Here is a 25,724-nt window from a genome sequence, read left to right as displayed (position 1 = left end):
AGTACATTCTGGTCCCAGACAGTGACAGATTACGTCATAGGTGTAGGTCTGTGATGCCCAGGGTCCCAACTCCCACAGTTGTGACCACAGCAAAAGCTCAGCTTTCACTATTAAAAAAGTTTCTAGCCTTCATGGTTAGCAAGAAAAGCTGGAAAACATGGCCTGAGCAGAACTGATGCCGGGGCATCCATGGAGCACCTGAATCACCAGCTCTGAGAGGTAGAAACTGCCCCATTCATCTGAACAGGGTGTTAATACCAAGACCACCACTCTGATGAGCTCCACCAACCCCACCCCAACAGGGGCTCTGCACATGGCAGGAGAAAAGTGCAGCAGACCCAGCCAAAGAACCCACCCACCCACCTGCCCCAAGATAAAGTACTCAAGGGGGGTGCTAGGCTACCTCCCCTCACTCTCTGGGGGAGCCCATCTAAGACCACCTTTGCCACTGACTATTGCGCAGATTGGGGGCCTTTGTCTGGCACCAGAACTCCAAGTGGTGGGGGCCTAGACTGCCTTAATGTCCCACAAAGGTGCAGGGTAGGGGGAGACACAGACATCAGCAGCAACCCTCTACAGTTACACTCTACCCCAACATCCTTTCTGTGGATGTCGAACCATCCCAGAGCAGGGGTAGCATCCTCTCCAATTCCACAGGAGCTTCCCCACACGAATGCTCGTACACCCTTCCAATACACACACACAGCCAGACACTACAATATTTTGATGAGTTTAATTTTTTCCCTTCTATTATACAAAATATTTTACAATTAAAAAAAACTTTCCCTCCAAAAATCATATACAGATATTTATAATTCACAAGATTCAATTACAGGCTGGGGAGGACCATCTGCACAGAGAAAATAATTCCCAATTTATTCTACAATAACAGACAATCAAGTGAAACTTAAGACCTTACCCCCACCCTGCTTTTGGCCAAGGTGCTTTTATAGTTAGCCAGCTTTCCCCCAGTCCCTGGGTGACCCCCCTGAACTCAGCCCCAGGGACTCTTCTCCCCACTGCAGTCTCAGAGCCTTCTCCCAAATCCCAAGTGAGCACGAGCCCAGTGAGATGCTCAGAACCAGGACACTGTTACCAGTACCTGGAAGAAGGGAAAAAAAACCTACAAGCCTCACAAAGTGACCTACCCACTGCACACACGTGGTGGGGGTGGGGCTCCATGCTCAGTTGGGAAAGACCCAGGGTTAGTAGCCCAGACACTCTCAGACCCCACAGCAAACCAGGACAGGCAGCCCCAGCACTAGAAAGTAATCCTACTTTCTAACCCTAACCGGCACACCCAGAGCCAGTTGCTTGAGCCGACAGTCTCAGCTGGACAGCATTGTTATGACAGGGTCTGACATGAGCAACTGGGGCTACTATTGGAGGGTATCACAAACGCAAGCTTTTTATTTTATCTTATAAGAAGTGATCCTGATACGTTCCTATTTCCCCATCCCTTCCACCCCCCACTGATTTGCTTCCCAGTGCCAGCAGCTCACGTCCCTGTGGAGGGTCAGAGTCCTGTGGGGAGATGGTGCCACGTGAGCTGCTCACAGATGCTCAGGCCACAAGATGCAGGTGAGAGAAGTTACCCTCTACCGTGGGAGGTCCTACAGAAATGGCAGCCAATGACTTGCCCCCAGCAACTGAAGAATAGATGTGTGTGAACCCCAGTAAACTTTTTTTTCCCCCAGAAGGGGCCTGTGGGACATAACTACTGGCCTGGGCCCACCCTGCACTCACAGGGGAGCCCGTCCTCGAGTCACTGCTGGAGGCCAAAGGCCTGGAGCAGGGTGGGAAGGTCACGGGCATCGGCTGCCCCATACAGATCACTCTGGCCCAGCATGGAGAGGGCCATGCGGAGGGTACTCCAGATGTTGTCAGACATGGCACCTTGCTGGCCTCGTGGGCCCCGGCTCTTCTGCTGCATGTGCAGGGCCTCCAGGAAGTGCTCCACTGCCTCACTACCAGCATGACCAGGGAGGGAGGGAGGGAGGGAGGGAGGGAGACAGTTAATTGGGAAGGTTTGCACATCCTATGGGTGAGAAGGACCCTCTAGATCCCCTTTGGATGGCTCAATAATCACCCTTCCACACTTCCTCCAGCCATTCTTCTTACCGCTGCACCTCACACCCCTCATCACTGGCCCACAGGACCAATGGAGCCAATGTCTAAGCTTTAATGGACGTGGCTTGACAGCCTCACCTCCAGGCGCAAGCTTGAAGGCAATCACTGCAACAGATCCTTTCCGTAGTTCTGAGATGCTCCCTCCCTTTGATACTGAGAACTGAGGGTGTGGGAGACATGTTGGCTGGTACTTTGCTCCTGGGGCAGACAAACATTCTCTGCTCCCTCCTTGCCAGGGTTAAGGAGCACATCCTACACCCAAAGGGACCAAGTGGAACATCCTCACCAATAGCCCCTAGCTCCCCCCCCAACTAACTGATTGGCCCCCACTGATACTTGGTCATAGCAGACCTGGCACCCAACCGCCAGCACCCAACCCCCAGCTGGCCCCTCGTTCCCACTCACCGATGGGCCCCCAAGTTGATGCAGCTGATGCCCAGGTTGTAGCGGGAACGGATGTAGCCTGGCTGCAGCTCCAGTGCCCGGCGATAGGCAGCCACAGCCTCCTCACTGCGATTCCCATTGGCCAGAGTGGCACCCAGCTTGTTCCACAGGAGGTGATCCTGGAACAAGGGGCCGGAAGCAAGTGACAGGGGCATCAGGCATCCCACCCTATCTCTTCCCCACTCCACCCAGCATTCAAACCTACCCACCCCCTCAGGTCAGCCTGCTGCTCACCCCACCGGCCTTTCCCCCCAGGGCAGAGCCCAGCCCCACTTCCCCATACACACACAGGATCCTGAATCAGCCCCTCCCCCCCCAAACCCACTCTGCCCCCTTACGTTGGGGCACACGCTCAGCGCGGCACTGAAACAGTCCACGGCCTTCTCGTACTCGCCGCTCAGGTTGAAGAGGACGCCCAGGCCGCACTGCACATCGGGGTCCACGGCCGAGGGGTCACTGCGCACGGCTGCCAGGAACAGGTCCTTCACCTCCATGAACAAGGAGCTAGGGAGGGAGAGAACGAGGGAACTCATCCATTGACGGGTACAAGCTCCCCGCAACTCTTCCTGGGGTCACCCCCACCCTAATGGACCCAGCTACAAGACCACAAGCAGGACTGGGATATTTTGCACCTCCCCCAGTTTCCCCATCACCCAGACTCACTCAGACAGTAGGGAGCCCAGGATGCGCTTGGAGGACCCCAAGCTGGATGCCAAGCTGCTCCCTTCCGGCTCCTTCCCCATCAGGTGGGCATAGGCTGGCTTGTGGCGCAGCCAGTCACGCAGGGTTTCGCATGCCTGCTTCTGTAGAGACTCATTGGTGAAGCTGACGGCCAAAGCCATGAGTGCAGTGAGGTTCCCTGGCTGCAGCTCCAGGCACCTGCAGGACAGAGTGGGAGAGAGCGCACAGCATTCGCATCTTTGGAGATGTGGATAGGAAGCTTCAGTGGCCTTTTAAGAACTCTTTTCCAGCCACATGGGTGGGCTATAAACAGGCTGAACAGCAAGCGCCAGTGTCCAGGCAAATTAAGGAAGGATCCATTAGGGGGCAGGAGACCTTGATTGGGTCAGAAACCAGCTGGTTACAGCAGCCCACAGTAAACTTATCATTCCGAGTTTGCATTTGGTTCAGGGGAAAAAAAAAAAGGCTGAACAAAGTTCCAGTGCAAGTGGGGCAACTGAGATATGGTCTGTCATTAGTGGCCAGCAAGCCAGCCCCTCTAGGAGCCATGAGCAGAACCCAGGAGTCCTGCTTTAGATCCCCTCTTCATCAGCTACTCACTGCCTGAGGGCACTGATTGCAGACAGCTCTTGTTCATTCTCTGCTTGGGTGGTTCCCAGGTACTGCCAGGCCTGATGCAGAAACAGAGAAACTTATTTATACTTCTTCACATTGCAAGTACAATTAAAGGCACCATCTTGTGCCCTGGGCACCTTTTTTGGAGATTAAAAATAGATGTACCCAAGTCAGCAGCCTCAGCCCACTCCACAGAGCCCGTGTTAACTAACCCCGCATAAGCACCCTCACCTCTCCCACACTCCCCAGGAAAACAGGTGGGCTCTGCAATGCATCCTGGAAGTCAGCAGGTTTGGGCTATTTGGAAAGGTGGAGGGGGAGTGAGTTGTCCCCACACACAATATGCTACCAGCAGTCCCCTCTCTGCTAAACCCTGGGGGCTCCAGCTTTAGCACCTCCACCCATCACAACTGGGACTAGACTGCAGGGTGAGGAAGAAAGAAGCAGGTCTCCGGCCATTGAGGGCTTCCGAGAGGTAGCACAGCCCAGTGGACAGAATATTGGAGTAGGAATGCTAAGAAATAAAAGACTCAGTCACAAGCAGCCTGCTGTGGTCCACAGGCAATTCATTATGTCATGATCGACAGTACTGAGGCAGCTGAGAGAACTAAATATAGCAGCATTGACACCTGATTTGATCTTCATCCATCACCAGAGCTACCCATGTAGCTAACACAGCGTCCTTGCTGCACCCACAGCTGCCCCCTAATTGACTAACGTTAAGAGGTTTAAATCAGCTAGATATCACGAGTTGTCTCACTCCCCACCCCAAGTGTGTTCCATCATCTCACTCAGAAACGGAAGGTTTGATCCAGGCTGACAGTTGGCTGGACTGACAGCATGAAGTAACAAGCATAAGCCATACAAAAGTTCCCTTAAGCAGGGAAGCCAGTACCCTGCTCTCTTAAAGAGAAGTGTTGCTCTCCACCAGCAATGGACCCAGCCACTTGTCAATGGCCTTCATGAGCCAACACAGGTGATGACTAAGTGCCCCCTCCCTTCCAGAGCCTCAGTGTGAAACTACCTACCTGAGACTCAAGCAGAGCTGATTGAACATGTGTGCCCTCAGAACACTGCCCTGTCCCCAGGAAAACAGAGTTTCATCCGAATCTTAATTTCATTCTCACAGCAAGGACTCAGACCAGCCTCCTGATCAGGGCACTGTGAATACTAGGATGAAGGCAAAGCATCCCTTCTTTGTCTCCTGCACAGCCATAGCACACCATGCAGAATGGGCCCAAGACTTCCACCATGGCCATTCCAGCAATATTCCCTCTCAGTCTGTCACTGGCCCTCTAGAGTCTAAACCATGGTGACTTGTAAGGACAAAGCCAAGGAAGTGGGTGCCTAAGAGACCACATAATCAATGGCAAGGACAGGAGCCCATAGTCCTATCAAACCACTGATAGAGTGGCATGTTTATCTCCCTCAAGTGTTTCATTCCCATTGCTGACAGCAGATTGTCAGAACTGGTCTTCACCCAAATGGAGCAGCGTGCCCTGACCTCAAACCACAAGAGATAGTGATCTGGCCAGGACATGGGTAAGCTCTCCAGTTGTCCAACCTCCAGTCCTAATCAGGACACCAAATCAGAAGTGAGGCCAGCTGTCTATGAGTTGAGCCAGATGCCTAGGACCGACCCGCCCTAGCTGTCAAGTCCTCAGCTGACTCAAAAGACTCAGCATTTGTGTGGCTGTTGAAGACACTGAGCATCACTAACCTCGTGACTCCAATGCCACCACGGTAAGGACTTCAGCATCTCATGCAGGGAGTCTGGTGCTTCAGGAAGACAGATACCCTAGAACCTGACCCATCTCAGTTATATCCCCAAGATTCTAATCAGCTTTACATTGGGAGACCTTCTGAACCATAGGTCAGGTGCACACAGCTTGACCATCTTCTCAGTGAGCCCCCTGGGGTTCACATACAAGTACACAGCCAGAGTTACACACCTGAGAACTGGAGTCAGCCACACCACCCCCTGCAGCACAGCTGCCCCAGCACTGGAGTGGTGGGCCATATTGCAAATCCAGACCGTATCTCGGGGGACCCTTGTATTACATTCATGAAAGTTCTCTGTATGATCATGTTCTACTCCATGGGGGCAGGTTACCCCAGCTCCTCCAGGAGCTAAAAACAATGGGGGTGATTACCCTGGGGATTGTAAACATCTCCAGAGAAGCACCTTACCTAAGGGAGGTTTGCATATAATGATACAAGCTGGATCTTCCAGAGATCAAGTGAAAGAAAGGGCTTCTGGTATAAAAGGCTGAGTTTAAAGATATTCAGGACCTTCATTTTGATTCAGCAAACGGGCAGGACCTTCTGTCCAAGGGGAGGCCCAAGCCTTGCGGAAGGATTGGAAGGGCGTTGGCTTACCAGACTCTACATGTGGAAGGTGGGTGATTGCTGCTGTACTTAGCAAGTGGGTAAGAACTTTTATTGTTTTTAACATGGTTTCTCTGTGATGCTTTTGCCCTAGAATAAATGTACTTTGCTTTGGGAGAGCTGTGTAGTCACTGGTGAAAACACTGTTGTCTGTGGAGAGAAAGCAACGCAGAGGCTCTGGCCATTAGGCAGACTGGCCTGCTGGCGACAGTGTATGGCAGGGAGCTGTGCAGCTGTAAAACTCCCAGCCAGAAAGGAGTGGGACATGGGTGCCCTGCCCAGGACAGGTGAGGGCTAGAAACCTGAGACAAGGCTGAGCACCCCTGGAGTGGGCCACGAAAGTGAGGATCCAAGTGCAGTTGCTTTGAAACTGTGACAAGTGGGTTTCCCATCCCTAGACTGACCCAGCCTGACCTTGCTTCGGGAGCTGGCCAGGCTCCAAATGGCAAGATACCTGGAGAAGCCCTGCTCTCCTTGCCCCGCTCACCTCCATGTGGTCAGGTTTCTGCTGCACCGCAGCCTCAAAGAGCAAGACAGCATTGGGGAGGTCACCCTTCTCCAGGCACTTCAGCCCCTCTTCAAATGCCTGTGGATGATCCCTCATGGGATTGTCCTTCTCAAAGTGGTAACCCTACCAGAGACAGAAAACAAGGGGTTAACACTATGGGCAGGAGACAGGTGGGTCAAGGGCATGACTCAGAAACAGCTGATGCGCGCCCACGTGCCGTATCAACACTTCTGCAAGCCCGCTACTATCTTCTCCCACCCCTTTCAGCTCCAACAGCCAGAGACACTGCAATGGGTGATGAACAGTTGGTACCTCAGCACATGGAGTGGCTGGTATTTCCCTCCTGAGAGCACAGGGTTGGAGTGTGCCAGCTCACAGCAGACTGGGGCAAAACAGCTCCTGCCCCCTCTGCTCCCCACTCAGTCTGGGGTGAATGATCCCATGCCCCAGCCTGAGGAGAGATGTATCAGTTGTGCAGGGCTGTGTGTAAGTTTACCAAATTTAGGGAGTCTCCATCAATATAGGGGACACAGAAAGAAATGGCTTGTGTTGTGGGGAGCACCAGAATTAACTGCTGGTGTGTTACAATTGATTTGCATCTTCAGCAGTGGGCAGGGCTTTGGCAAGAACCACCCATACATTTTTTCCAGTCTGACCCCTGCTCAAAGGTATTGACAGAGTCTCTGGCAACAGCAAACTTCCTCACAGCAGTGCCCCACCCATGCCCAGACAAGAGACTGGCTGTTAGGAACAGTGCCTGGCCTTTGACACTAAGAGGAGTGGGACAGCAGCCCTCTCAGTACCCAGCCTGGGAGAAGGGATTTTGGAAGCTCTCAAAACTGCCCAGCACAGCACTCAGACCTACATTCACTGCCCCCCCATTACCTTGTCATAGGAGGAGGTACTGAGGTCCTCATAATCTGAGAGCCAAGGGTGAGCCTCTGCATCTCGCTTGGCCATCTCCTCCCACTCTGCCTGAAGCTTGTCCCAGAAATCCACATCTGACTGAAGAGAGGAGGAGGAGGAGGAGGTTAAAGGATAGCACCCTGCTGAACTCCCCCTACATGTTCCCTGGAGATTCCGCTCTCTAGAGCTCTGAGCCCTCCTCCTCCTCATCTCTCCCCTACATGGCAAGAAAGGGGGCTCAGCCAGTTCTGGGGCCCTAAAGCACCCTTCATACCCCAATCTCTGTGTGACATTCTGTACCTCGTGGGAACACCTTACACCCCCATGTTCATCCTTATAAAATGATTGTGTGGTATCCAATGCAAAGTTTGTCATGTTGGGCGTCTTCAGAAGATTCATGATGCACTGAGCATTGTTGTTATAGTGATGTTATAGTAATTGTTGTTAAAGTAATGTTAGAGATTATAATTTCATGTATATAGTTATGAGGCTGAAAATGTGTCCTCATGGCTTAAAGCAAGTCCATGCAAAAACTCCCCAAGAGCAGAGAGGCAGTTCACACCTCATCGGGGCATGTATGGGACAAACTCAGCCCAGCATCACAGGAACAAAGGACACTAGCCTAGGCAACAACAGAGGATCTCCTGGACACAGGTAACTAACCGCTTTCATGTTCTCTCCACAGGTACCATTGCGGAGAGTGGACCAGACGATACGTCTGGGGGGAGAAAGCAGAAGGAGACCCCGCTGGTTGGAAGGCATGAGATGCGATGTCCTGAGGTTGGGGGTTCCACGACCACCACTCCCAAGAGAAGGAGGCGGGTGGTGGTGGTCGGGGATTCTCTCCTCCGGGGGACTGAGTCATCTATCTGCCGCCCTGACGGGGAAAACCGAGAAGTCTGCTGCTTGCCAGGGGCTAAGATTCGTGACGGAGAGACTGCCGAGACTCATCAAGCCCTCGGATCGCTACCCCTTCCTGCTTCTCCACGTGGGCACCAATGATACTGCCAAGAATGACCTTGAGCGGATCACTGTGGACTATGTGGCTCTGGGAAGAAGGATAAAGGAGTTTGAGGCGCAAGTGGTGTTCTCGTCCATCCTCCCCGTGGAAGGAAAAGGCCAGGGCAGGGACTGTCGAATCGTGGAAGTCAACGAATGGCTACACAGGTGGTGTCGGAGAGAAGGCTTTGGATTCTTTGACCATGGGATTGTGTTCCATGAAGGAGGAGTGCTGGGCAGAGATGGGCTCCATCTTACGAAGAGAGGGAAGAGCATCTTTGCGAGCAGGCTGGCTAACCTAGTGAGGAGGGCTTTAAACTAGGTTCACCGAGGGAAGGAGACCAAAGCCCTGAGGTAAGTGGGGAAGCGGGATACCGGGAGGAAGCACAAGCAGGAGCGTGTGAGAGGGGAGGGCTCCTGCCTCATACTGAGAACAAGGGGCGATCAGCAGGTTATCTCAAGTGCCTATATACAAATGCACAAAGCCTGGGCAACAAGCAGGGAGAACTGGAGGTCCTGGCAAAGTTAGGGAATTATGATGTGATTGGAAAAACGGAGACTTGGTGGGATAACTCACATGACTGGAGTACTGTCATGGATGGTTATAAACTGTTCAGGAAGGACAGGCAGGGCAGAAAAGGTGGGGGAGTAGCACTGTATGTAAGGGAGCAGTATGACTGCTCAGAGCTCCGGTACGAAACTGCAGAAAAACCTGAGTGTCTCTGGATTAAGTTTAGAAGTGTGAGTAATAAGAGTGATGTAGTGGTGGGAGTCTGCTATAGACCACCAGATCAGGGGGATGAGGTGGATGAGGCTTTCTTCCGGCAACTCGCAGAAGCTACTAGATCGCACGCCCTGGTTCTCATGGGTGACTTTAATTTTCCTGATATTTGCTGGGAGAGCAATACAGCGGTGCATAGACAATCCAGGAAGTTTTTGGAAAGTGTAGGGGACAATTTCCTGGTGCAAGTGCTAGACGAGCCAACTAGGGGGGGAGCTTTTCTTGACCTGCTGCTCACAAACATGGAAGAATTAGTGGGGGAAGCAAAAGTGGATGGGAATCTGGGAGGCAGTGACCATGAGATGGTCGAGTTCAGGATCCTGACACAGGGAAGAAAGGTAAGCAGCAGGATACGGACCCTGGACTTCAGGAAAGCAGACTTCGACTCCCTCAGGGAGCGGATGGGTAGGATCCCCTGGGGGACTAACATGAAGGGGAAAGGAGTCCAGGAGAGCTGGCTGTATTTCAAGGAATCCCTGTTGAGGTTACAGGGACAAACCATCCCGATGAGTCGAAAGAATAGTAAATATGGCAGGCGACCAGCTTGGCTTAATGGTGAAATCCTAGCGGATCTTAAACATAAAAAAGAAGCTTACAAGAAGTGGAAGGTTGGACATATGACCAGGGAAGAGTATAAAAATATTGCTCGGGCATGTAGGAAAGATATCAGGAGGGCCAAATCGCACCTGGAGCTGCAGCTAGCAAGAGATGTCAAGAGTAACAAGAAGGGTTTCTTCAGGTATGTTGGCAACAAGAAGAAAGCCAAGGAAAGTGTGGGCCCCTTACTGAATGAGGGAGGCAACCTAGTGACAGAGGATGTGGAAAAAGCTAATGTGCTCAATGCTTTTTTTGCCTCTGTCTTCACTAACTAGGACAGCTCCCAGACTGCTGCGCTGGGCATCGCAACATGGGGAGTAGATGGCCAGCCCCCTGTGGAGAAAGAGGTGGTTAGGGACTATTTAGAAAAGCTGGACGTGCACAAGTCCATGGGGCCGGATGAGTTGCATCCGAGAGTGCTAAAGGAATTGGCGGATGTGATTGCAGAGCCATTGGCCATTATCTTTGAAAACTCCTGGCGAACGGGGGAAGTCCCAGATGACTGGAAAAAGGCTAATGTAGTGCCAATCTTTAAAAAAGGGAAGAAGGAGGATCCTGGGAACTACAGGCCAGTCAGTCTCACCTCAGTCCCCGGAAAAATCATGGAGCAGGTCCTCAAGGAATCAATCCTGAAGCACTTACACGAGAGGAAAGTGATCAGGAACAGTCAGCATGGATTCACCAAGGGAAGGTCATGCCTGACTAATCTAATCGCCTTCTATGATGAGATTACTGATTCTGTGGATGAAGGGAAAGCAGTGGATGTATTGTTTCTTGACTTTAGCAAAGCTTTTGACACGGTCTCCCACAGTATTCTTGTCAGCAAGTTAAAGAAGTATGGGCTGGATGAATGGACTATAAGGTGGGTAGAAAGTTGGCTAGATTGTCGGGCTCAACGGGTAGTGATCAATGGCTCCATGTCTAGTTGGCAGCCGGTGTCAAGTGGAGTGCCCCAGGGGTCAGTCCTGGGGCCGGTTTTGTTCAATATCTTCATAAATGATCTGGAGGATGGTGTGGATTGCACTCTTAGCAAATTTGCGGATGATACTAAACTGGGAGGAGTGGTAGATACGTTGGAGGGCAGAGATAGGATACAGAGGGACCTAGACAAATTGGAGGATTGGGCCAAAAGAAACCTGATGAGGTTCAACAAGGATAAGTGCAGGACCCTGCACTTAGGACGGAAGAACCCAATGCACAGCTACAGACTAGGGACCGAATGGCTAGGCAGTAGTTCTGCGGAAAAGGACTTAGGGGTTACAGTGGACGAGAAGCTGGATATGAGTCAGCAGTGTGCCCTTGTTGCCAAGAAGGCCAATGGCATTTTGGGATGTATAAGTAGGGGCATAGCGAGCAGATCGAGGGACGTGATCGTTCCCCTCTATTCGACATTGGTGAGGCCTCATCTGGAGTACTGTGTCCAGTTTTGGGCCCCACACTACAAGAAGGATGTGGATAAATTGGAGAGAGTCCAGCGAAGGGCAACAAAAATGATTAGGGGTCTGGAACACATGACTTATGAGGAGAGGCTGAGGGAACTGGGATTGTTTAGTCTGCAGAAGAGAAGAATGAGGGGGGATTTGATAGCTGCTTCCAACTACCTGAGAGGTGGTTCCAGAGAGGATGGTTCTAGACTATTCTCAGTGGTAGAAGATGACAGGACAAGGAGTAATGGTCTCAAGTTGCAGTGGGGGAGGTTTAGGTTGGATATTAGGAAAAACTTTTTCACTAGGAGGGTGGTGAAACACTGGAATGCGTTACCTAGGGAGGTGGTAGAATCTCCTTCCTTAGAAGCCCTGGCTGGGATGATTTAATTGGGGATTGGTCCTGCTTTGAGCAGGGGGCTGGACTAGATGACCTCCTGAGGTCCCTTCCAACCCTGATATTCTATGATTCTATGACTCTCGAGTGAGTCCCCCCCTCCTTTGGTCAGTTTGGGACTGTGTTGAGGTAATGCTCACCTGACTGTGAAGGGGGGGGGGAGGGGGCGCAAGCCAAGAGGGAAGAAAGAACATGATAAAAGGGAGAGACGTTTGCCACGCTCTACCTCTGTCTTCCGCCTCCATCTACAGACATCACCACCAAGCGACTGAAGTGCTGATAAAAGGGGAGAGCCTGGCTGAAGGACAACCAGCCAGCCTGTGGTGAGAAGCATCTAAGTTTGTAAGGGCATTGAAAGTGTTAAGATCAGCTTAGAATGCGTTTTGCTTTTATTTCATTTGACCAAATCCGACTTGTTATGCAAGTATATGCTTTGGCTTATAATCATTTAAAATCTATCTTTATAGTTAATAAATCTGTTTGTTTATTCTACCTGAAGCAGTGCGTTTGAAGCATGTCAGAGACTCCCCTTAGGATAACAAGCCTGGTACATATCAATTTCTTTGTTAAACTGATGAACTCATATAAGCTTGCAGTGTCCAGTGGGCATAACTGGACACTGCAAGACGGATGTGTGACATTGCACCCCATAATGCTTTATAGAAATATATTTATGAGTGTAAATATGACATAACTGGAATATGTTTTATGCTAGATATGCCATGTAACATATCTTTGCAAAGGTTATGATCTATGGAATATATTCATCCTATTTATATGCATGTATCATTTTTATATATGAAGTTATGAGCATTGGCTCTACGCTTGTATTTAAGTGTTTGCTGTAGGAAACACATAAGGCAAATTTGGTCAACATAGTGTGAAGGGGTTATTCAAGTAATTGGGAGTACTTAACTAACAATGGACTTTGGGAGAAGCCAATCCACATCTCAGCTTTCCTGGGAACGTTCAAACTAACATGTAAACAGTGGCGTCGGCCTGCAAAAAGCTGAATCATTCAGACATGTGACTTGCCCAGGTGGCTAGAGACCCCATCTTGTGGCTGTGATGTTGCACAAGAGAGACTATATAAGGCCCTGGAAGCCCCTCCATTTTGTCTTCAGCTGGCTCAGAAGATAGCCTTTCCACCCCAAAGAGATGCCTGAAAGAAACTGGAACAAAGGACAGTAACTACAGGGGTGAGAGTGATTGCTGGACCCAGACCAGGAAGGAGTCTAGCCTGTAAAAAAAGCTTATTGGAACATCTCTGAGGGTGAGATTTACCTGCATTTAGTTTCCTACTGTATTAGGCTTAGACTTACATGTTTTGTTTTATTTTGCTTGGTAATTTACTTCGTTCTGTCTGTTATTACTTGGAACCACTTAAATCCTACTTTTTATATTTAATAAAATCACTTTTTACTTATTAATTAACCCAGAGCAAGTAATTAATTCCTGGGGGAGCAAACAGCTGTGTCTCTCTCTCTCTCTATCAGTGTTATACATGGCGAACAATTTATGAGTTTACCCTGTATAAGCTTTATACAGAGTAAAACAGATTTATTTGGGTTTGGACCCCATTGGGAACTGGGTATCTGGGTGCTGGAGAAAGGAACACTTCTAAAGCTGTTTTCAGTGAAGCTGGCAACTTTTGGGGGACGTGGTTCAGACCTGGGGCTGTGTTTGTAGCAGGCTAGTGTGTCTGGCTCAACAAGGCAGGGTACTGAAGTCCCAAGCTATTAGGGAAAACGGGCTCAGAGGTAGTCCCAGCACATCAGGTGGCAGTCCCAAGGGGGTCTCTGTGACCCACCCTATCACAGGAGGTTCCTAGGGTTCTGTCTGGGACTGGAGATATTGGCTAGTGTCATTCGGTTGCACAATCCAAGCAGCTTACATGCCAGAGGCTGTGCATGAACAGCCCAGGAGCGGGGGGTTCTAACAGCAGAGCAGGGCAAGGCTGACTCCCAGAGTCAAGGATTGGAGTGCCTTAGCAGATCACCGGTCCAGGTAACACCAGAGGGGAACGTCACACTCTCCCCTCCAGTTTTACCTCTAGAGCAGTCTTGGCCTGCTCAAATTCTGTATCCAGAGTTGACGCATTCCCAGTTCGGCTGAACTGATCCACCCAGGCATCCGACACCCCCTAGAGGGAAGGAAATAACATGTAGCACCTTGAGACTGTAAGATTAAAAAGCAATGCAATGCATCTTCCCCTCCAGCAGTGGGTACTGTAAGGACCCCCTCTCTCTCTCTCTCTCTGCAAGTGAGCACTAATTGCACAGGGATACTGCAATGGAGCAGACATGTTCTGGAGTCTCCCACCTGCCAAGGCATCACTGTGAGGAAGTTCACACTGCCAGAGCCCATCCCTGCTCCTGGTTAGGCACTGCTCTGGAGAAGCTCATGCTCTGGGAGCCCCACGCCACTGTTGGCTGAGTGTTAACAGGACCCTGTTGAAAGAAAGTTCACCCTGCCATTGTTCCTCCCCTCTCCCAGGCTGGGCAGTGCTGCAAGGAAGTTTGCACACCTGTGAGCAGCTGGGGCTGGGGTCCTACCTGCTGCTGTATAAACTCAGCTGCCCACTGCTCTGCCTGATCTTGGTCTCTGGGGGTCAGGGTCACCTGATTAGCCTCGATCGACACCCTCCCGTCTCCGATCTGGCGGACAAACTTTAGGAACTGCGGCAAAGAAATGAAATGTGGGAAGAAACCTTCACCAACAACCCTCACCAAACTCTCCATATTTGCTAGGCAGATCTGGGCCCCCAGAATCAATAGAACCAGAAGGAAAAGGGGATCATCGGAGTTGTATGGTGGAAGGCATGATCCTGGGGGTTGTAGGGCTCAACCCCCAGAACTAGAGGGAGAAAAGAGGGGAGACGCAGAATGGCAGGAGGTCTCCCCTCTCCCCCTTGGTGGGGCTCCATGGCATGTCTCACCTCAGAATTGTTGAGTTTGGGGTCATCCACTTTAGAAAGGAAATCGTTGGCAGTTTTCTTAAGATCATCCTCAGGTTGATATTCCTCATACCTGTTACCAGAGAGACAGACAGAGTCTGAGCTGAAACTTAGCAGTAGGGGGCTCCATATTTATTCACAGTCTGCCCCTCTCTCTGCATCAGGCCACACAATAGTTCCTAGGGCTGGAGAGCCCACATGATCTGTTCTTCGTCCAACACTATTCAGTATCTTTATCAACAATCTGGAAGTCATTGCTGTGATAACTGTGCCAGATGACACAGATTGGTGGAGTGAAATAATAAGGATAAATCAATTATATAGAGCAATCTGGATCCCTTGATAAGCTGGTTACATTCAAACAACATATGTTTTAATTCTGCCAAAACCAAGGTCAGATATCTAGGCATAAAGAACAGAGGTCACACCTACAGGATTGGGGCTGTGTCCTGGAGAATAGTGACTCTGGAAAGGATGTAGGATCAGGGTGGATAATCAACTGAACAGGCACTCCTAGTGCAAAGTTTGGCTAAGAGGGCAAATGCAATCCTTGGACATATAAACATGGGAATAGCAAACAGGTGTAGGAGTGGCGGCTTTACTTCTGTATACACATAGGTGAAGCCATTCCTGGAAATGTCTAGTTCTGGTGTCTACATTTGAAAGACGATATTGCAAAATGGGAAAGGGTTCAGAAAAGAACAAGAAAGATTCGAGGTCTGGAAAACCAGCATTCTAGTGACTTAAGACTATTTAGCTTATTAAGGAGAAGGTGAAGGGGTAACTTAGTCACTGTCTATAAGTAGCTACACAGGAAGAAGATATCTGATGGGAGAGAGCTCTTTAATCTAGCCAACAAAGACAAAACAAGATCCAATGGCTGGAAAACGAAGCTAGATACATTTAGATTGAAGATGAAGTGCAACTTTTTTTAAACAGCAAGGATAACTAGCCATTAGAATAACTTCCTAGAAATGCAGTGGATTCTCCATTACTTGACATCTTTAAAGCAAGGCTCAATATCTTTCTAATGGATATGCTCTAGCTCAAACAGAAGTTACTGGTCTTTGTGCTGACATCCCTGGGCTAGATTCACAAAGGAATTTAGGTGGTGTTCTGTGGAGCACTGCAATGCCTAACTTTCGGGCACCCAGAAAAATCACAGGAACAACACTGTGATCCATAAAGCCAGAGTCAGGCATCCAGGCTCCCTGTACAATGATTGAAGAAAGACGGGCACCTTAGAATGTGATTCACAAAAGCCAGTAGACTCGGTGAGGAGTCACCTAAGCAGGGCACAGAGATAGGCACCTGCGTCTGCTAGTGATCCACAGCCAGAAGCCCCTCTCCTGGAGTCAGACTCTTCAGCACGTAAGGTATTTCTTGTGAAAACAAGTTAGGAATAGTACCAGCTTTACCATGGCGCCAATGGTGCCATAGCGCCAGGCCCAAGCTCAGAAGGAGCCCCATAACACTCACTTCCTCTCCTCTCCCAGCAGAGCCTCGGAGCAGCAGGGATCCAGCATGGGAGCTGAGAACTCACAGGGCCCTGGGAGCTGTAGTTCCTTGGCCAGTTCCCTGCCTATAGAGCCAGCCCTGGAGCAGGGAAGTAACTACATTTCCCAGCATTCCCTTGGCAGCTATCAACAGGAAAGGGCGGGGGAGGGAGTGAGGAAGCTGAGACCCCATGCACCACAGCTTGCTATGAATGGAGTACTGGCTATTAGAAGGGGGTGGCACTGTGAATGGGGAACAAGTATGCCCAAGGAGTAGAAGGCTTTGGCCCAGACATCACCCTCAGAAGACTTCCCCAGACTGGATTAGGGATGCTGGTGTGACCTCGCCTGGCAGCCCCCAAAGAAGGAATTGGGTGGACTAAATGGACAGTGCACCTCTCTATCTGAAGCCTAGCAAGGGAGGTATGTGGATCCCACTAGAAGTTAAAATGAAAAGTAAGGGAGGGGAGGCTCTACCAGAGGACCTGGGCAGCTTTAGATACAGTACCAGGCATGTAGGATTTCCACTTCTGAGCCATGGAAGTGGTAATTGACTTTTCCTTTCTAGATTTATCTAGTATTCAGAAAGGGAATCTAGCACCTGCCTTCCAGATTTGAACACCCTTAAAATTCAGGAGTGCTCAAGCTCAATTTAGGCTGCTGTTACTTCATTTCTCCCAAATCAAATATGCTGATCCACTGTAATTTGCTGTAGAAAAAGTAGGATAAAATTGAGCAACAAATGCTGGCATCTCCCCAGCACTAACTAGGACTGGAATTGCTATTTTCAACAGCCATTACCGTTTTTTTTTTAAGTTGTGTTTGTTTAAAAGGAAGACAGTAATATTGTATTGGCAAATTCCCCATAGACACGAAGAGTGGAACAAAAGAATAATAAAGGCACCTCAACTCTTCCTCATTTATGTAGGACAGTATTATAATATGGATCCAAATATCCTCCAATCACACAAGCTGAAAATTGTTCCACTTTACTGCAGTTCTGTAACCATGCAGGAACCAGTCCTGTCTGTGTTCTGTGCACATCCAAAATTCCTACTGAATTCAGAAGTGCCTTGCTTTTGTGACCATACTACCTGATATTTTCAGCCCTTGTAAGTGAAGCAGGTTTACATTTAGTAATTGGGTGGGAAGCCTCTCAGAAAAAGTTAGGTGCTGTGGGAGGTGTTGCTTATTCACTAGGTAATGTGAGACCTTCCTGTTACAACAGTAAACCTGTGCAGCATAGAATGCACTTTGTTCCTAAAGTCTAGGATGGGGTCCTTTGCTTCTATACACAGCCCATTAAAAATAATGAAAAAAGACTCCCACTCACTTCAACAGGTTTTGGACAGAAATGGTTTACACAGGGTAACTCCACTGTCTTCACAAGGTCCTGCTCCCACAGCAGAGGGGGGCCATGTGAGCGTGTTGCAGAGCTGCTGCTCGGGGATGGGAACCTCCTGGCACCCCAGCCTCCAAAATCATTCAGGCTGCACGACTATGTGGTAACCGAGTGGTGCGTGGGAATTGGTGGCCTCTGCTGCAGGTGATGGGCATCTCAGGTACTTAAAGACACGGCCTAGAGGAGGGAAGTGCTTAACTGCAGAGTCTGCAACTGCCTAGGGCCAGCGCTGAGGATTTAGAGTCCCTAGTGCCACCATTGCAAGGTTCAAGCATGCTCAGCCTTGGAATTGCCACCCCTCCCTTGACTAGTAGCTACAACTATCTAAGGCTGGCCTCTGGCAATTGGCCCCATGGCTACCGTGAGAGAAGCTGCAGGTGCTCTGTGACTACTGGGGGCCATTAAGCGAGAGCAGATAAAGAAACTGGAATTAACCTCAAGGAACAGAGGTCACCAGTAGGAAAGGAATGTCAAGGGAAGCAGGGAAAGAAGAAGCAGGTCAGGCTTGCAGTGGGAGAATAGCCCCAGCTGGTTGGGGAGCATGTCCAAAGTAGAAAGGAAACAAGCATGGGGAGAGGTGGTGGTGATCAAGTAGTAGACTAGAAGCAGAGGGAGAAAGGCCGTGGGAATCTGAAGACACCAGCCTAAGTCCTCACTTGCGGGAAATGGTGTTTGCAAGTAGCTTGCTCAAATGGTAGGAGGAGTGCTGAGGGAGGGATTTGTCAGAATTGATCAGGTATCTGCTGGCTTTAGAACTTTGAGCTGAGACTAGGACCACATACTGTGACTGGTGTAATAGGGTGGTACTGGAGACATGCCTACAGAAGATCTGAATGAGGAAGGAGATAAATCTGTGGGGAGTTTCCCTGATAACTATGAAACTTCTACTCACTGTGGACACTGGTAAACACACATGGGCGTACAGCTCAATGTGAAATACTGGGGGCTGAGAGGTGTGTATGGCAATGCATATAGTCATGTAGAGGTGCGTGATCAAAATGAAAAATGTCTGAGATTCAGTACCGGTTATACTATGGCACAGATGGCACTGCCACACCAGGCCCACTCTTAAAAAAGGGTAATTGGCCAGAGGGAGAGAGAATGACTCTGTAGCCTGGTGGTTAGAGCACTCACCTGGGAGGTGGGAGACCCTAAGTCCAGTCCCCTGGCTCCCATGAATTTTTAAAATTATTTATCTACAATAGAACAGCTTCAGCAGGAGAGGCTCAGAGCCCCACACCAGAATATCCTATCGCCCAGTGGTTAGAGCACACACCTGAGAGGTGGGAGACCCCTGTGCAAATCTGTTCTCCCCTATGGCAGAGGAGGGAATTAAATTGCCTCTCCCACATCCTAGACAAGTGCTCTAACCACTGGGCTAAAAGTTATAAGGGGCTGCTGTCACCACCATCGTCTCCAGATGGATTTTGAATGGGACCTGATGCAGTAGGCAGCCTCTGAGCACATCTACTGGATTGGGCACCCACAGGACTTAGACAGGTGAACATTGATCTTCCCTGAGTTTGTGAATCGTTCTGGGGCTTAGGTGCCCAGACACCTACTCTGAGGCAACTATACACATGCCCAGAAACTTAGGAACATGGGGAACTTTTACCCTGCAAACGTAGACACCGAGTAAGTTTAGGTACCTACAGAGTTTGGCAGGAGTGTGAGTTGCAATGGAGCCTAAAACTGGAACTTGGGCACCTAAATCTGGTGTTTCGGCACTTAAGTACCTTTGTGAATCTAACCTTCTGTTCTCGTCTTATGCAGGAGGTCAGACTAAATGATCATAATGTCCCTTCTGGCCTTAAACTCTATGGCCTTGTCTACAGTAAAGGGAAAAGTCAGTCTAAGCTACGCTATTTGAATTATGTGAATCGTGTAACTCAAATCGATGTAGCTTAGATCTACTTACTGCAGGATCCACACTACATGCTGTCGATGGGCGACCCTCTCCCGTTGACTCCTCTTACTCTTCTCGATCAGGTGGAGTACAGGAGTCCACGGGAGAGCAATCAGCTGTTGATTTAGCAGGTCTTCACTAGACTCGCTAAATCGACCGCCGATGCATCTATTGCCACAGTGTAGACAAGCCCTATGAAACCAGGATCCCCGTGTTTAGTTATGTTGTTGTAGTAGAAATGGCCAGTCTTGGGTGGAGGAGGCTCTGCCTCTTCCGCTTTCTTCAACCAAGGATCTGAGAACTTGGCTGAGACCCAAAAGTTCTGAGATCAGAGTGGATTTCCGTCATCTCCAACACCTCACCCACCCTGGACATTAGTGGATGTAGGAGGGAAGAACAGAGAAACTCACCACTTATCTGCCAGTGACTGGTCTTCTGTTTCCCCCAGCCACAACTTCTCCTCTGACTGCTCCAGATATTCTTCTGCCCACTTGGCAGGAGATACAGACAGAGGGTCTGTACAGGTGATTGGGTGGTGGGAGAAGAGTGAGGAACCAAGAAGACAAAATAGAACACTGCTCAGAGAAACTTCAATTTGGATCTCTCCAATTTACAGTTAGATTTGTAGTCCAGATTGTTACATTAACAGAGGTTTCTTGCCATTCATTTCCTTAGTTTTGTTTGTTTACTTGAAAATAAAACAAACCTCAGATTCAACTAATCTATGCAGACAGATTTCATTTTAGGCAAAGTGCCAATTTTCTTACTTTTTTATATTAAAAAAACAAAACTTTTTTTGCATTTGCAAAAATATAGTCTCATCCCACATGGACAGCAGCAAAGTGGGCTGCTGTATGCATCAGGAAAACAAATAATGCACTGTAAATTTCTAGCTCCTTTCATCAGAGCCTCTCAGGATCATCATAAATGTTAATTATGATGCCTGTTTCCAACAGGTGTATGAAAGGAATAAATATGGACAGTTTCACTGATCAATGAAAAGAAGCCACCTCTGGGGTGGGGCATAGCAGCCGTTTAACTGCTGCCCAACAGTTTAAGGTAGAGATTCTGTTGGTTAGAGCGGAGGAGACTAGAGTCGATCCCACATCTTCTACATGCTGTGTGACCTTGGTCAAGTCACTTCCCCAGCTGGTGCAACAAGGGACCGGAGATATTGGCTAGAGTATTGGCTGGTGGGAAGCAGAGTATTCCCCTCCCAGTAGGAAACATTAATTGCATTTGTTTTCAGGCACAGAAAGGACCCCACAACATTTATTTTGAAGTGGGAAACACTGATTTTTTTTTTCCCCTCTCCTCACAGATCACAGAAACTGAACAACAGATTTGGCTGAAACATTCAACAAAATATTCCCCTCTGGGCCAGGACCCAAGTTTCACCCCAACAAGGAGCATCAGAGAGCTACATGTAGCCAGGGAGAGACCAGCGATTCGGCCTTGTCTATGTGGAAAAGCTGCACTAGTTTAAATTAAAGTTTTTTAAACCAAATTAGTTAAACTGGTGCAAACTTCTCTCTGGACACTCTTATTTCAGTGTAAGAGCATCTTACTTTAGATTAAACCTGTTCCCAAAAGATTTTAGCTAAACCAAAATAAGACATTCCTGCACCCCAATAGGAAGGCCCACATGGGGTTGCTTGCATGATTTACTAATACACACAATACTCTAGTCTCCTGGGGGCTGTAATACTTTAAACCCAACAACTAAAATGAGACCAGAGTGCAGGTGCTGGTGGCCCGTGACATACACGAGGTCAGACTAAATCGGGGTGGGCAAACTTTTTGGCCTGAGGGCCACATCAGGGTTCCGAAACTGTATGGAGGGCAAGGTAGGGAAGGCTGTGCCTCCCCAAACAGCCTGGCCCCCACCCCTAACTGCCCCCCTCAGAACCCCCAACCCATTCAAACCCCCCTGCTCCTTGTCCCCTGACCGCCCCCTCCCAGGACTCCCCACACCCCTAACTGCCCCCCTCCCCGGGACCTCCGCCCTATCCAACCTCCCCTGCTCTCAGACTCCTATCCACACCCCCTGACAGGCCCCCCAGGACTCCCAAGCCTATCCAACCACCCCCTGCTCCCTGACTGCCCCCCGGGACCACCTGCCCCTTATCCAACCCCCCTGCTCCCCATCCCCATACTGTGCTGGTTAGAGCACCAGGACTGGCAGCCGCGCCGCCCGGCCGGAGCCAGCCATAGTGCTGTGCTGCCCAGCAGGAGCTCATAGCCCTGCCGCCCAGAGCACTGGTGGCACAGTGGGCTGCGGGGGAGGGCGGACAGCAGGGGAGGGGCTGGGGGCTAGCCTCCCCGGCCGGGAGCTCATGAGCCGGGCAGGATGGTCCCATGGGTTTGCCCACCTCTGGAGTAGATGATCTGGTGGTCCCTTCTGGCCCTAAACTCTAAATCAGGTTAATTTCGTCCCTCAAATTGTATAAAAGAGTGACATTCCCACCGAGGCAAGCTGCTAGGGCGGAGTGCCCTACTCTGAATACTATCTGCTGCATCTACCAGATGCACTCTAATCTCACACACAACAGACAACCCCTGCATGGGAGAACGGAGGGGGGCATGCTACCAGGCAACACCCAACCCAAACACACAAGGTGAGCCTTCACCTGTCACCTCCGCAATGAACTCCTGCGACCAGTCAGCCTCATTGTAATCTGGGGAGACATCAGTTGTAGTATACGCGGCCCCCAGAAATTCCTGGGCCCAGTTCTCAGATAGAGCCAGGGCTGCCACACCTGGAGCTGGGAAAGAGCAAGAGATGGGGATGGTTCAGTGACAAGCCCCAAGTGCTCCACCCCCATGAGGATTAGAGAAAGCCTAGCCTCTTAATCTTCAGATACCCCCTGCCCTAGCTCAGCAGGCCTTCTCTCTCAGTTCCCCTCAAGACATACCACCTTGGGGGGGGGGGGAGGGGAGGAGAGGAAGGAGGGCCTGGCAGAAGCCCCAATGCCCCTAGTCCTTCCCCCTCTCCCCTCACCTCGCTGTGGGGCTTGGCGGAAGCTTGATTGCTCGATCTCCTGCATCTCAGCCAGCAGATCATCCATTTTAAAGGTTTGCGGGGCACGGGAGAGCAGGGGGGCATTCTGCTCTTGTAGGAATTCTCCAGCCAGCTGCCAGGGAGAGAAAAAGAGAGTCTGTGATGAGAAATACCCAGCAGGAGCTCTGGAACTGAAAACAGGAGAGAAAGAAGGGAGGGCAAAAAGGGAATGAGACACAGGAAGAGTGAAGAGGGATCAGAGAGAATGTAGCAGTGAGAAAGATGATAAGGGGAGAGATACAATTGTTCTTACCTCATCTTCAGAGGCCACTCCCAAAGGTTTGGTCACCTGTGGGAAAAGACGCCAAACAATCACCCCAGTGATGGGACCTGGCCTCCAGCATCACCTCCCCACTACCATGGGACTGACTTGTACCATACCCCCACTCATGACAGACCCACACCACACACACAGCAGGACTAACATCCTACCCAGACAGATCCCCTGCTTAGGCCCCATGATCCCTCATAGCCCTTCTCCCACTAAGATGACAGCCCCCTCCCAACCTCCACACTCTCACCTGTCCTGACAGCCTCCCAGTGTGCTCAGACACACCTCCACTCCCCAAACCCCCAGTGCATCCCTGCCCCTCATTCACAACATAACAGAAATGCCAACACTCCTCACATCAGCATCAGATGGACTCCCCATTCCCCAGTACTCACTGCCTCTGCCCCAAGACCTGCAGGGGGCCGGGCCAAGGGACGTCGGAGCCCCTCCTGCCGCAGGGCCTTGTCCTGGGTGAAGTGGCCAGCCAGCTTCATAAGGGGGTTAGAACCCCCGCACTCAGGCTCCACCAGCTCCCTCATGGCCATGATGAGTGCAGGGAGCACTGCACCTCACCCCGTCTGGGGGGGGAGGAAACAAAGCACACGTGATGGTAGGGCTTTGGGATGCAGAGCACTCATCTGCTCCATAAACAAGCTAGTGGGGTCTCATCTGAGCTGCATGACGGGTACACATGTTACAGACTCCACCCCCAGCCTGAGCAAAGGCCAAGGACCGAATGACCATGGGGGCCGAGAGCGCCTTTCCCCCCAGGAGAAGGAACCGCACTGCAGGCCTGGGCCTCACAGGTCGTGGTGTGGCCACCCCTAGAATGACTTGACGGGGGGGGATGCAGAAGGAAATTGCTGCGGACGCCATGAGAAAGCCCCCCCCGCCCCCATCCTTCCTGCATCTGCCCTTGGGAGGGATCCCCACCTTCCCCAGCTCTTGCCGCCGCCGTCCCGCTGTCTCACTCACTTCACCTAGTCATCCTCCCCCACCCTTTGCTACCCCTGACACACACACGCTGTCATTTGCTGGGCCTCCCTTTCCCCGGGGGCCTCATTGTCCGTCCCCTTGCGCTTGGGCAGATGCAACCCACTCCCCAGAGCTGCAAGGCCTCAGCCGCCCCGGTCAGCCAGACATCTCACTGTCTCACGAGGGCCCGGAGCTCACCCACCCCAGCTAGGGGCAGGGAAGGGGGACTGGGGGCTCCCCTCTTTCCATACGCTACCTTGGCTCTGCCCCTACCGTAGCTTTTGCAACACTCACCAGGCACCTGGGGGCGGGGCTAGCTCTTAAAGGGACAAGCGCTCTACGAGGGCAGCGGCGGGCAGGGGAAGTGTTAAAGAGCCAGCGGCAGGCACCCTCTGCGAGGTAGCGCTCTCTTACAGCGCCATTCACACAGGGGCCCCTACCCCGTCTAAACTCAGAAGTTGCACTAAACGGCTCTAAATAAACAGGATTTAATTCAAGTAGTGTTTTAACTGATTTGAGTTAAACCGGTGCAATTTCGGTGTTTAGACAAGTCCCAGGAGAAAAGAGAAGTTTCAAGGACCAGGCAGCAAGAAAGAACAGCTATGGGAGTTCTTAAAGGGCCACGCACCCTGAGAAGAAGCCCCGCCGCCCCACGGCCTCTGCACCCTAACAGAGCAGTACCACCAGAATGCTCTTAAAGGACCAGGCTGCCTAAACGAGCAGCCCAGTGAGCTCTTAGAAGGCCAGAGAATATGGCACAGCAGCACAAAAAGCTTTTCACCCTCTCCCTGAGAGAGAAACCCACCCAGGGCTTAGCGGGTGAGGCAATGCAATAGAGCAGTGCAGGAAGCTGTTAAAGAGCTAGGCACCACTTCAGGGAACCTAGAAGCTCTCTTAAGGGGTCAACCCCACTTAGGCCATGTCTCCACTAGGAAGAAAGGTGTGTTTGAAGCATATGTTAGCCAGATCATGTCAATATATGTATGCTGACACCCTAATGTAGCCAAGGCTGTTGTAGTTCTAACACATTAGCTGATCAAGGTAACCCAGATGGAGGAGCCTTTCTTTCCTAGTGAAGACAAAGCTTAAGACAGCAGCACCAGAAGGGGGACAGCAGCACCAGAAGGGGGGCCTTTCCCCCCAGGAGAAGGAACCGCACTGCAGGCCTGGGCCTCACAGGTTGTGGTGTGGCCACCCCTAGAATGACTTGACGGGGTGGATGCAGCACCAGAAGGGGGACAGCAGCACCAGAAGGGGGGCAGGAGCCAAATCAGAGCAGCACCAGGAAGTTTGTGAAGTGCTAGGTCTAGGTGTTCTGAGAGGCCACCCCACAAGCTCTTAAAGGGCTAGCTACCATGTGTAATGATCAGTGTTGACAGCCCCTCCATGAGGAGGTGGTGCTATATCTTTTACCTTACTACTAAATTCTTGTCTTGTTTTCATATTATGTTGTTGTATCTAATCTGCTCATGGTTCTAGGAGGAAATCAAGTCCAGCTTGTGTGTGCTGGAGTTTTACTTTCAGTGTCCTGATAAATCCTTTGATTTTTATGAGCCCATATTACATGTGCTAAAGTAATACAAGAAGCTTTCCATTGATCAAACGACCAGAGCCAGCAGTACAGGAAACTCTTAAAGTGACAGGTGATTTGAGAGGGCAAGACCAGAGAACTCTAAAGACCAAAGAAGGCACCATGTGAGAATACCACCCTGAGAGAGCACTATGGGATACCCTTAATTCAGTGCACAGAATGCTAGGTGCACAAGGAATGAATCAGGGTTGTGCAG

General features: G+C 50.5%; 1 protein-coding gene across 7 annotated transcripts; it reads right to left on the bottom strand.

Annotated features, from left to right (window-relative positions):
* Positions 1–745: 745 nt before the first annotated feature.
* Positions 746–24,249, bottom strand: PEX5 (peroxisomal biogenesis factor 5). 7 transcript variants are annotated; one of them, XM_074934507.1, is made up of 16 exons: positions 24,232–24,249; positions 23,358–23,540; positions 22,945–22,980; positions 22,632–22,764; positions 22,261–22,395; positions 20,041–20,146; positions 14,809–14,899; positions 14,426–14,548; positions 13,921–14,013; positions 7,652–7,771; positions 6,746–6,889; positions 3,856–3,926; positions 3,238–3,453; positions 2,913–3,078; positions 2,536–2,693; positions 746–1,967 (listed from the first exon to the last, which is right to left on the bottom strand). In XM_074934507.1, the coding sequence occupies exons 2-16, from the start codon at positions 23,505–23,507 to the stop codon at positions 1,766–1,768; spliced, it is 1,944 nt and encodes a 647-aa protein (XP_074790608.1). In that variant the 5' UTR covers positions 23,508–23,540; positions 24,232–24,249; the 3' UTR covers positions 746–1,765. The 7 variants fall into 7 exon arrangements, with proteins under 7 accessions (XP_074790608.1, XP_074790576.1, XP_074790589.1 ...); XM_074934475.1 differs by having other exon boundaries at positions 24,194–24,240; XM_074934488.1 differs by lacking the exon at positions 24,232–24,249 and adding an exon at positions 24,211–24,229.
* Positions 24,250–25,724: the final 1,475 nt, after the last annotated feature.

The sequence above is a fragment of the Natator depressus genome, chromosome 1, assembly GCF_965152275.1.
Source record: "Natator depressus isolate rNatDep1 chromosome 1, rNatDep2.hap1, whole genome shotgun sequence".
In the NCBI taxonomy this organism is placed as follows: domain Eukaryota; kingdom Metazoa; phylum Chordata; order Testudines; family Cheloniidae; genus Natator; species Natator depressus.
Note: the sequence above shows the minus strand (reverse complement) of the source record. Positions and strands in the feature narration are given on the sequence as shown.

Bases quoted from the DNA above. Each gene is read 5' to 3' on its own strand.
- PEX5 (XM_074934507.1), bottom strand. From the start codon at position 23,507: ATGGCCATGAGGGAGCTGGTGGAGCCTGAGTGCGGGGGTTCTAACCCC. The intron at 7,772-13,920 runs GTAAAACTGGAG...TCCTCTCTTCAG, and splicing joins AGGCCAAGACTGCTCTAGAG to TCAGATGTGGATTTCTGGGA. The intron at 3,454-3,855 runs GTGAGTAGCTGA...TCTGTCCTGCAG, and splicing joins GCAATCAGTGCCCTCAGGCA to GTGCCTGGAGCTGCAGCCAG.